This window comes from Plecotus auritus, assembly GCF_963455305.1.
Source record: "Plecotus auritus genome assembly, chromosome: 5".
NCBI classification, from domain to species: domain Eukaryota; kingdom Metazoa; phylum Chordata; class Mammalia; order Chiroptera; family Vespertilionidae; genus Plecotus; species Plecotus auritus.
In genome coordinates this window covers 180497559-180509197 of record NC_137776.1, presented here as the reverse complement: position 1 = coordinate 180509197, position 11639 = coordinate 180497559, and the positions used below count along the sequence as shown (strand labels likewise).

General features: G+C 61.9%; 2 protein-coding genes across 2 annotated transcripts; both read right to left on the bottom strand.

The window, feature by feature from the left end:
• Positions 1-59: 59 nt before the first annotated feature.
• BBLN (bublin coiled coil protein) lies at positions 60-4184 on the bottom strand. Its single transcript, XM_080670582.1, has 2 exons — positions 3470-4184; positions 60-592 (listed from the first exon to the last, which is right to left on the bottom strand). Exons 1-2 carry the CDS (start codon positions 3540-3542, stop codon positions 357-359), a joined length of 309 nt encoding a protein of 102 aa, XP_080526708.1. The 5' UTR covers positions 3543-4184; the 3' UTR covers positions 60-356.
• A 1486-nt stretch (positions 4185-5670) lies between these two features.
• LCN2 (lipocalin 2) lies at positions 5671-9663 on the bottom strand. The gene is made up of 7 exons (XM_080668619.1): positions 9157-9663; positions 8538-8674; positions 7347-7426; positions 7054-7173; positions 6720-6821; positions 5963-5992; positions 5671-5859 (listed from the first exon to the last, which is right to left on the bottom strand). Exons 1-6 carry the CDS (start codon positions 9292-9294, stop codon positions 5970-5972), a joined length of 600 nt encoding a protein of 199 aa, XP_080524745.1. The 5' UTR covers positions 9295-9663; the 3' UTR covers positions 5671-5859; positions 5963-5969.
• Positions 9664-11639: the final 1976 nt, after the last annotated feature.

Genomic DNA, 11639 nt, shown 5'->3' with positions numbered 1-11639 from the left:
ACTGCTCTGTTCACCTGTCGCCCCTGGGGTTCTCACCCAGGATCCAGTCAGAGGCGCAGTGCTGTTGGAGACACGTTTAATGTGGACATTCAAGGCCTGGGCGGAGTGGGGAGTGCCCAGGAATGGGACAGGCAGGGGAGATGGGATGGTTGCAGGCCCACACCTGGCCCCAGGAGGGAAGGCTGGGTGCGGGGAGGTGGCCCATACACGCCGAGGGGAGTATCTGAAGAGTGGCTCAGGCAGGCAGAGCCGCCAGGGGACCTGTAGGCCAGCCCTTGAGAAGGCATCTAGATCAGGTGGTGAGTGCCCAGGCTGGAGCCCGGCCCCGGGAGGCGGGGTGAGGGCCTGCTTGGAGCCTAAGGGCTGGCGTCGTCGTCGTCGTCGTCCTCGTAGGCGGCTTCGTAGGCGTCATAGTAGTAGTCGTCGTCGTCGTCGTCGGGGTCCTCCCCCAGCTGCTGCTGGAACTCCAGGCGCGTCTGCCGGTTGGACTCAAGCAGCTCCTGGAGGCGGGCGTGGAGGTGGTCGTTCTGCTCTTCCAGGTGGTCCAGACAGGAGTTGATCTGGTCCAACATGGAGTTGATGGCAGCATATTCTGGAGTAAGGGGAAAGAGAGCCAAGATCCCATGTCTCTCCGGCGCTCACAGACACCCCTCACCCCCAGCCGCCATCCCCCAGCCTGACTCCAAAAGGGCTTTGGCAAGTCTGTCCTCCTTCCTGAGCCGCAGGGTCACTGTGTGGAAAGGGGGCGGATATAAAAAGAGGGAAGGCTTTGGAGAGAGAACCCCTTAGCACACCAGGGTCAGCCAGGGTCCTGCCTGGGAAGTCCTGCCAGATACCAATCTCCTTTCCACTTCCTTCACCTGAGAGGCCAGAGCCCCCATTCCTGAGTCAAGCAATCCAGGCCTCTGGCCCCAGGCAAGCCCATCCTGCCAGCTCTTCCATGGCCTTTGCCCTCACGATAAGGCACCCAGAAGACTCCAAGACCCACTCCCCTGTCCGGCCCTGCCTCCCACCACCTTTTCCTCTCCTCTCTCACATCTGCCTTTGCCCACCTCAGGCCCCTTGAACATGCTGTTGCCTCTGCCTGGAATGCTCTGTACCCCTTCCTGTCTTCCCTCCCTCCTCTCCTCCTGGATGAGTCCTACTCATGCTTCAAGTCTCAGCATGGATGTCACCACAGGGAGCCCTCCCAACACCCCAGACCAGATCCCCTCTATGCCTGATCCCCTTGCGTACACCTCGGGGGCCCTCCCTCCGGATGTGATGATCTGTGTGCTGGTCTGCCTCCCCTACCAGGCCATAGAGCTCTGTGAGAAGTGGAATGGTCTCGTGTTCACTGCTGTGTCCCCGAGGCCCTCACTGACACACAATGAGCGTCTGCTGAATGAGTGAATGAATAGATGAATGAATGAAGCCTCTAACTTTCTAGCCCTTCTGCCTTTGCTCGACTGTCCCTGCCACCTCAACAACAGCCATTTAGCACCTAGCTCAAAACACCTCCTCTGAGAAGCCTTCCCTGGTCTCCACCAGAAATCGTCACTCCCTCCTCCACAACCACTCCTGACCTGCACCCAGCAACACAATGTCCCTTGGGGCCCAAGGGCTGGGCCTGTGCCCACTGCGGGAGCCAGTTCTGAGCCAGCCCATGACTCACACTCTGCTGCCAGCTGGGGACAAAGGGAAAGTGGCTGGCAGTGTTTGGAAAAGGCCAGCGCTGGAGGGTGTCTGGAATATGGATGCAAATCTGTCTGCATTCTGGAGGAAGAGCGCCCATCACCCAGAGCTGGCACACCTCAGAGGCCAGAGGCCTGGAAAGTCTCTGCTGGGCTTTACAGTCCAACCACCTTGTGGTACAGGAGGGGAAACTGAGGCCCAGGAAGGAAAGGAAAGGACTTGCCCAGGGTCCTCCAGCTAGTCAGAGGCCAGAGCCAAGATTCAGACTTGGAAAGTGGGGCCCTTGGGCTTTTCAGCCCCAGCTCTGCTCCATCCCAGGAAGTTACTGCAGCCTCTCTGGAAAAGGGGGATACAGTACTGGCGGCTGTGAGGACTCGAGTATATCAAGAACTCAGATAGGGTCTGGCTGCAGCAAGTACTTAATGCATGGTCATTATTATCAACATTTCACATTGTGTGTCAAGAGACACAGCCAGGAGAAGGATGGGGGAGGCATTGTCTCCACAACACGGAGGCCAGGCTTCATCTGTGTCAAGGTGCTTGCCAGTTCCAAGCCTTTGCCTCCCTCCTCCCCACTGTGCTAAGTGCTGTGAATCTGCCAGCGACCACTCAATGCGACTCCTGGGAGGCCTGTCTTGATGCAGCTTAACACACATCTGGCCACCGTTCAGGGCAAAGCGGCCAGCTCACCACTTTTCCTGTGGGAGGTCTACCTCTATTAAACGCAGGCCCTGGGTGATGAAAGTGCTCTAAAACTATTGAGGTGATGCCCTCGCTGGTATGGCTCAGTGGATAGACCTTCAGCCTGCAGAATGAAGGGTCCTGGGTTCGATTCCAGTTAAGGGCATATGCCCAGGTTGCAGGTCGACCCCCAGTAGGGGGCGTGCAGGAGGCAGCCGATCAATGATTTTTTCTCATCATTGATGTTTCTATCTCTCTTTCCCTGTCTGAAATCAATAAAAATATATTAAAAAATAAAACTATTGAGGTAATGGATGCACACTCTGGATACTGTGAAACCCACTGAATTGTACAATTGAAATGGACGAGTTGTATAGTATGTGAATTATAGCTCAATAAAGCTGTTACCAAAACAAAACGCAGACGCCATACCCTACATTTACTAAGTCCTGCACTCTAATAACCCAATCTTTATTACACTAAGGAGAATAATAATAACCATTTACTGAACACTTGCATTTCGGGACCTACTAAGGATTTCTCATTCATTTTCTCATTTAATCCTGACACATCTCAGTGCCGAGGCATTAATCATTATTATTTTACGGATGAGGGAACAGGCTTCAGAGGGTGCGAAGGGAGTCGATGGTTCTCTCTCCGCACCTCACCCACCTTCCCTCCACCGCAGTGTTGTGCACACAACAGGCTGCTTTGTAAACAAGTCACATTCGCCAGGGCTCCAGGCCACACCATAAAAGATGGCTGGGGATGCTGACTTAGCAAGGGCGCGCGCCCACCCAAATAGCCCTTGGGCTGGGCCAACGAGGTCCGCCGTCCCCACAGGGCCTGAACTACGGACTGGAGCAAACCCCAAAAGCGCGGGTGTCCGTGAATCGGCCTCGGTTTATGTAAAATGGGGCCCGCTGCTCACAGCTCTCGAATGCCGAGATTTCCAGAGACCCACTCGCAGGTGCTCGCCCTGAACCTGAAACCCACCCAGGAGCGGGGGATGGGAGGGCTCCTTCCTTCCAAACCCCTATCCGGGCCCCATCCCCCTTCCCAGGAAGGTACCCCTGAGAAAGCAACGGTCGCTTCCGCAGTCCCCCTGAGTCACCTGCTTCCCCGAAGCTGTCATCTTCGTCTTCCGTGCTCGGCACCACCGGCATGCCCATATTGGGGCCCGACATTGCGGGCTCGGGCGCCGCAAAGGCCACGAGACGCTGAAACGCCGCGACCGTCACGCCGTAGCCCGCGCCGGGCGGAAGGTGGAGGGGGCGGGCGTCGCGCGGGGCCGGAAGACTGGAGCCGCGCTGATGAACGCAACCTGCGGGCTGGGCAGCCGGGACCCCGCCCACAAGGCAGGGAGCCCCACCCCAATCATAACTCCGCCCCCACCCACAGTCAGACCCCGCCCCTCCCACAACCAGAACCCCGCCCCGCCCGCCGTCAGGCCCCGCCCCCCGCCGAGCCCCGCCCTCTCAGTCGAGCTCCTCACTCTCCCGGCCCAGCCATCCCCAGGCTGCTGGCCGAGAAGCCTAAGCGGTGGAGGCTCGGGCAAGCGAGTTGGGTAGAGGAGCAGAAGCAGCCTGGGACCTCTCCTCCCCCATTCTATCCCCATTCTGCCCCTCCTGACGCTGGCGACCTGTGGGTGGGCCAGCCAGAGCCTCCGCGTGGGCGAAATCGGAGATGCGTGGTTTCTCAAGACCCCCTAATGGCTTCGGGAACATTTTCGTTCACAGCCTCCTTGAGAGTCAAGGTTGGCAGAGTGCTGCGTGTGGCTGTCGCTCAAGAAAAGCCGTGGGATACGACTGGCCCAGCTGCCATCACCCCCACCCCTTTACTAGCTGGGAAAGGGAGCCCTGCTCAAAGTCACCAGCTAGCAAGTGTCGCTCCTGAGCTGGACCCACAGGTGTGATCTCCAGCTGAGAGTGACTTGCATACGGTCAGTGCCACTGCCTTCTCTCTGGACCACGTTGAGTTGAGTGGAGGTGAGGCCTCAGCTGAACCGTGCCTGAAGAATTTTCGTGACCTGTTCCTCACCCAGGTCAGCTGACACCACCCCCATCCCGGACTATAAAGTGTGGGCATCCTTTCTCCTGTCCCCCAATCGGCCACCCTCCTGCCAAGCCTCCACTCCTCCCTGCTGGGGGCCAGCCACACCCTCACAGTCGCCTTGCGAAGCACCTCTGCCCCTGGATGGAGCAGGTGACAGCACTTGGACCATTCCTGGAGAGGGATAAATCTTTGGGTCCGAGAGGGTGCTAGGAGCATGCTTGGGGGCAGCTGGGTGTCCTTCCTGTGGTGGCCCCATCCCTCTCTCAGTCCAGGCTCCACTAAACTGATCTTTCCCTGGAGTCTGGCCCCGAGCTACAGTGGCATCTGGTTGGGCCTGGGTCCAGGTCTGTCCTGCTCCCTGGTGGCTGAGGCTGGGACTGCTCACAGCTCCAGTATCTCCCCGTCCCCCTGCCAAGGGCGAATGGGATAGGTGTGCAAGCCTGTGAGGTGGAGGAGCCTGGGTTCCTTCAGAAGCCTGCCTCCTCTGGCCTCTGACCTCTGACCTTGCAAGGGGAGAAGCGGCCGGAGAGGGAGCTCCTGTGTGTGGCACAGGGGAAGAGAGGCTACAGCTGCAGCCTGTGGGTGGGCAGGAGCTTGTCAGGTCCAGACACCGGCCCGCCAAGTGGTGGTGCAGGCCTGGAGCCCTCAAGCCTTCCGGAATCGGGATCCCTGGCAGCATATCCCCCTTTCCCGCCTCCCCGCAGCCCTGCCCCTGGTGGTCCAGACATCGTCATAGAGGAGAGGTATGGCTGAGGGACCGTGCTCTGAATGGGCTCGGCATGGACACTGCCACCCACCAGTGGGGACAGGAGGGCGAGCACTGGACCCACAGGAGGCCGGCAGAGGAGCAGGGGACTACCCCTGGTGACCCTCTGTGCCTGGCACAGCCTCAAGCTGGGCATTCCTCGGTCCCACCTACGGTTGGCTGCCATCTTCTAACATCACAGGGATCCTGGTGAGTTGGGGGTGACAGCACTCAGCTTCCCCTGTTCCCTCCAGCTCCCCGGCCGGCCCTGACATGAGGTGGGACCTCATCAGTGTTCCCATTGGACGGGGCACCCCTCAAAGGCAAAGACATGTGAGGGCTAGCATTGGCTTGGGGGCGGGCCCAGGATTGGGAGTTAGGAAGTGTTCAAAGATGGACTCAAGTTCGGTGACCTCCATCCCTCACTGAGGGCCTCAAGGCGGCCTGGGCGTCATGCTGAGAGCCACCCTTGCCCTTTGCCCTCCCAGATGGCCCGGTGGGCAAGGAACACAGACTGGGGGTGTGGGGCCTGTTTATTTAGCATCAAGGAGCAACTCCATCAGCAGCGTGGCTAGGAGCAGAGCTGGGCCGAACTGAGAGAAGGCTCCTGGTTCTCAGGGGCGTCCGGCTCGTGGGGGCAGCTGGGTGGCACCTTGGGCAGAGGCTGATATGAAGGCAACGGGAAGGAGAAAGACAGGAGGCACCTGAGAGGAACGCAGGGGAGTCACCATGGCGACAGTGCCGGGTAGGGGAGCAGCCAGCCGCTGCACTCTGGCTCCCGTCAGCGCCCTCCCCATCCATACTCACCGCATGCTCACTGGTCATCGATGCACTTGTCTGTGGGGGAGACAGTTCGTCACAATAGGCAGGGATGTGTGTGTGTGACCCCTCACCACCAGGACCCGTGCCCTGCCCCCCGGCTGCCCCAGGCCCCAGCCTGGCCCAGTAGCAGCAGATCTAGAGGTTCCCTTCAGGGCTGGGGCAGCAGAGGGACAGATGATGGGGGAGGGGGTCTAGAGAAAGGCCTGAGATCACCTGGGGGTCACTTGTTCTCAAGGACTCAAATGAGGCCCAGCCACCTGCTAGGCACCGAGGTCTCCTGCCCGTTAACCCGATGAGCCCTGGCAGCCCCTCAGCCTTGGGGAGGCCGGTGGCTCTGAGTGGCCCGGGTCCAGCCCCTGCCTGGCCAGGTCACCTGAAGACAAAAGTGCCTCCCAACTCAGTGGTGAGCAAGCCCCAGGGGGAGGGGGAGGTGGCCCAGAACAGCAGGACCTGGGCTATAGGGGAGGGGGCCCAGGCAATGAGACTGGGAAGCTTGGACCGGCCTGAACCTCTCATCTGGGTCGGCCCAAGCCATCTCTCAGGGAAGAGTCCTTGGGACCCAGACCCCGGGGGGGCCCGCAGACCCCTGGGCTGGGGCATGGTCTTTCTGAAGCCAAAGTGGCTCCCAGGGGGCTCCAGTGACTAGAGGGGAGCAGGCCTCCTCTCCCCATTTCCCTGGTGGGATGTCACCAGGCCTGGACAGTCCCCATGCCCCTGCCTCCTCTCCCCAACTGGCCATTACCGATTGGGACAGGGAAGACGATGTTGTCATCGGTGAGGCCCAGGGATTTGGCAAAGCGGGTGAAGTTCTCCTGCAGTTCAGAGGGCAGTTCCTTGGTCCTTCCTGTGGCCAAGATGGCCGGCGAGGGGCCGGGAGACACTCCATGAATATTGTTGAATGGATGAACGAGCCCAGACCCCTTCCTCGGGGGGGTCTGCGAAAGTCCTCTCTCCCTGGCCTCCGGGGACTTGGGGCAGAGATAACACTGGAGGGGCCTTGGGGGATGGGTGGGGATGGGCCCCTCCCTCCCTGGAATGGGACAGGAGCGGGGTCCCCGGGGTGGGTGAAGACCCACCGTAGAGGGTGATCTTGAAGTACTCCCGGTTTTGGAAAACCTTCTTGAAGAACACCATGGCGAACTGGTTGTAGTTGGTGGCCGCCACTCGCACGGCGTAGCGCTGCAGTCCAGGGTAAGCTGCGGGGTGGACAGCGCGGGGTCAGCCCTGGCTGATTGGACAGAGCAGTTCCTTCCTCCCCCGCCCCACACAGGACGGCATCTGTGTGGAGGCGCAGGGGGGCCGGTTCCCCCTCTGGGAGGACCCCACGCCTGGGACCCCAACCCCAGGGCCCACATCACTCAGGACTCACCCTGAATGTTGCCCAGGCCGAACTGGCCGGGCTGGGAAGTTTGGACAAACGTTCTGACAAAGTAGTCGCAGAGCTGGTTCCTGTGGGAGTGGGAGAGACGTGTGGGCGAGGGGGGGACACTCAGGCCTGGACCCCCTGGGCTGGACGAGGTGGGAGCCAGGGTTGCTGCGGGAGGGGCTGGGATTCCGAAGCCCTGGGTGCAGCCCAGCCTAGGCCCCCCCGCCCTCACCTCCCCCCCCCCCCCGCAGCAGGAGGCCTGGTCTTTCCCTCTCCGCTCTCCCGCTGCCCTGCCTCGCCTGCCTCCAGCACCACTGTCCTTCCGTCTTCAGGGCTCTCGCCCTCGGTGGCCTTCTGCACCGTCCGCCCCACCCTGGGCGTCTGTCCCCTCCTCTTGTCTTGCTGTTTCCCTCTGTACCCTCTCCTGGGCAGTTCATCTCACCATGGCCTTGGCACCCGAGAGCCCATCTCCCCAAACCCGTCCTCATGCCCCTTACTGCCCCAAGGCTCCAGCCCCCCGCCCCCAGGTACCAGAGCCAGAAACCCACAGGAGCTGGTGAGCCTGGCACCCCACCATTCCTCTTCCCCCTGCCGCCAGAGGGGCCCTGTGCTCCTCACCAGATCCCTTGGGTGCCGGTGCCTGAGGCCGCAGCAGTGTGGTGCCCACCCCCCCCCACCCCCCCGCCAGGCTGCTCATGAGCTCACCCCCAGGGCACCTACATGATGGCTTGCGGCTGCCCGAAGGAGCGAGTGAAGGAGCGGCTCTCTTACTCAGAGGCTGCCGGCCCCTGCTGTGAGCCCCCTGCCCCTCCTTCCAAGGCAGATCCGTTCCTCCAAGGCCCAGCCGAGAGGCCACCTCCCTGGAAGCCCCCAGTGAGGTGCTGGCGGGGTTCCAGGCTGGGCCCAGGGACCCTCCTCCCACTCCAGACGCCCCTGCTCTCTGTCTCATTCCCCGAGGCCTATCCGTGTGCATCCCTGCTGCTGTCTGTGTGCGCACAGAAGTGATCAATAAATGCTGACGCAGTGAATGAGGGAGGAGGAAACGAGTCTATGGATCCAGTACTGAGTAGAGGACGAGTGACTACCTGTCAGCTTCGGTCACCCCTTGGCCGTGACATCAGTCTGCCTCTCAGAGCCCTTCCTCCCCGCAGCCCCCCCCGATTCCCATGCTCCCCAGGAGGTGGCGGCTCTCACCTGAGCAGGATGGAGGTGACATTGTAGCTGCCGTCTTCTTTCAGCTCGAAGTTGGTGGTGTACATCTTAAGCTGGCTGTCCTCTTTCTTTGAAATTGCATTTCCCGCCAGGCCCACGACGTACCACTTCCCCTGGAACTGCAGGGGGCTGGTGACAGGCCGAGTGGGCCGCAGGGGTCCCAACGGCTCTGTCCCTGCACCCATCTCGGGGCGGCTGGCTCCGAACCAGGAGCGCCTCCACCAGGCCCGCAGGACTCCTGACTGGGATCAGGCCTGCCCTGGGCCTGCACTGACAAAGCGGCAGGAGCTGGAGGCTGCGGGCCAGAGGGAGCCCGGGGTCCGGCAGGGATGGAGTGACCGTGGCCAGTGGGACTGAAGATGTCCCCACCTTGCATGGACTATGGAGATTATGGGAGAGAATGTGGACCTAGCAGGTCAGCGAGGCTAGGGTGGGGGTGGGGGTGGGAGTGGGGGCACGGTTTCCATCAGGAGTCGGAAGGACAGGCTGAGCTGAAACGTGGGCCCGCCCTGTCCAGAACCTTCTCTAAGACGCAGCCTCAACGCCCTTCGCTCCCACTGCTCCTGGCGTCCTCCCCACAGCTGCCCGCCAGGTGCCTCACCTGGTCATCCTGGAAGTTTGGCTGCAGCGGGACCTTGGACAGAAGTGGGGCTGGGATCAGGTTTGGGGTGGAGTCCTGGGCCTGGGTCTGCAGGGCCCCCAGCAGGGTGAGGCCCAGCCACAGGAGTCCGAGGGGCATGGTTTCAGGGCTGAGGCAACCGGGCAGCTGCTGAGCCAGGCAGGTGGTGAAGGAGGAAGAGCGAGTGAGGAGGCTGGCCTGAGGGGCCCTATTTATGGTCCCCGTTCTCCCGCTCACCCTGGGGTGGAGCGGTATGTCCTTTGCCAAATTCAGGAAAGGTGAGGTAACTGCCAGCAACTCCCGCGGAACATTTGGTAAGATTTCTGCCCCTTTCCCCGCGGTCAGGATTGTGCAAGACGGAGGGGCAGGAAGGCCAGGGGGGACCCGGGGGACTTCCCCCTGAGCGCCACACCTCTGCGGGGACAGGGGCTCCCTGGCACACTCTCTGTGCCCCTTCCCTCCACTCTGTTTGTGTTCAGTGGCCCCGATTTGGATGAGCTGGCATCTCTGACCTCCAGGAGCCCGTGCTCGGGCCAAGGCGGGGGTGACGGGCGGGGGAGTATGGGTGCTGAGACCCTCGTGATCTGTTTCCTCGTTCTCAGAAGGCGCAGGGAAGGGTGGGGCACTGGAAGTGAACATTCCTGGCAGGGAAGGACATAGTGTTCTGAGTTCTCCAAGGGCCCCCCCCAGCCCTGGTGCAGGGGAAACCCCTTCCTCAGACGCCCATCTGGAAGGGCCCCCGCCTTGAGTTGCCCCTCCCCTCCTCCGTGCCCCATGTGCAGGAGTGGCCCTGGACTGAAGCTGATCCCTACAGACGTGGCCCCTCCTGTGGGCCCCGAGACCCCAAGCTGGGCACTCCAGCCGCACATGGAGTGGCTCAGCTGCACCTGGAGCGGGGACAGCGAGGGGTGCGCACTGCGTTGGCTGGGGGCTGGGCCTGAAGCCGCTCTGCACCCTACTGCTCTGACCCCTGGTGCTTCGGCTCCCAGGGAGTGGAGTGCAAGGACTTGGCCTTGCCTTTGAGGGTCGCTGAGACCACCCACCACCTGGACCCAGTCCAGTGGTCCAGGCCTGCGTCCCCAGAAGTGCTCCTGCCATGGCTGGTCCCAGCTTTGTCCTGGCGAGCAGTTTCCTCACTGGGGCTCTGGCTGTCCCTGGGAGGGGGTGACGGGGCTCGGCCCCTGGGCAGTGCCTCCTGATGCCACCCTGAGGATGGAGGCTGCCTGGAGTCTGACCTGAGGTGGAACTGAGGGTGTCCTGGCCTCAGGAAATGGACAGGGGCCATTGGCTCTACCCCCCACCTGCCGCTCTGAAACCAGCACCCCAGCCGGGCTCAGGGGCAGCGGTCCCCGAGGGAAGGGGCTTTGGGCAGGGTTCTGAGCTGGTGGTGGGCTGCTGCCTTGGTCATCCTGAGGCAGAGAAGCCCCCTCAGGCCCTGGCCGGGCTGCCTGTCTGGGTGACGAAAAGGCAGGAAGTGGAGATGAGCAAAGCTTCCACGATGTGGCCACCAAGCCCACATGCCCTCCAGGCGCCACGGCCACCCACAGCCTCCCCCCACCCCGCCCCGCCTCTCCTCCCACCAGCAGGCCAGGGCTCCCACCAGCAGGCCAGGGCTCCACCCAGCCACTCTCTTTGACTTTAAAAGGGATCTTCGAGCCTTTGGTGGCCGTTGGATGTGGGGGAGACTGACAGTGGAGCCCCAGAGGATTGTAACTAGGGGAGGGGCAGTGCCCTGGATCAACCAAGGAGCCACTGGGTGGACTGAAAGCCAGGGAGTAGAGTGGCCCATGCTCCCTGGTGTGACTGTGGGAGGGTGGGGCAGGGTCTGCAGGATGCACAGCCGGGGGCCAGGTGCTGCGAGTCCCTGCCCACCCCTCACCCCTGTGCCCTCTGCCCATGCCCAACTCTGCGAATCCCTGCCCACCCCTCACCCCCTGTGCCCTCTGCCCATGCCTAACTCTGCGAATCCCTGCCCACCCCCACCCCCTGTGCTCTCTGCCCATGCCTAACTCTGCGAATCCCTGCTACCCCTCACCCCTGTGCCCTCTGCCCATGCCTAACTCTGCGAGTCCCTGCCCACCCCTCACCCCTGTGCCCTCTGCCCATGCCCAACTCTGCGAATCCCTGCTACCCCTCACCCCTGTGCCCTCTGCCCATGCCTAACTCTGCGAATCCCTGCCCACCCCTCACCCCCTGTGCCCTCTGCCCATGCCTAACTCTGCGAATCCCTGCCCACCCCCACCCCCTGTGCCCTCTGCCCATGCCCAACTCTGCGAGTCCCTGCCCACCCCTCACCCCTCTGCCCTCTGCCCTCTGCCCATGCCTAACTCTGCGAATCCCTGCTACCCCTCACCCCTGTGCCATCTGCCCATGCCTAACTCTGCAAATCCCTGCCCACCCCAATCCCCTGAGCTCTCTGCCCATGCCTAACTCTGCGAATCCCTGCCTACCCCCCACCCCTGTGC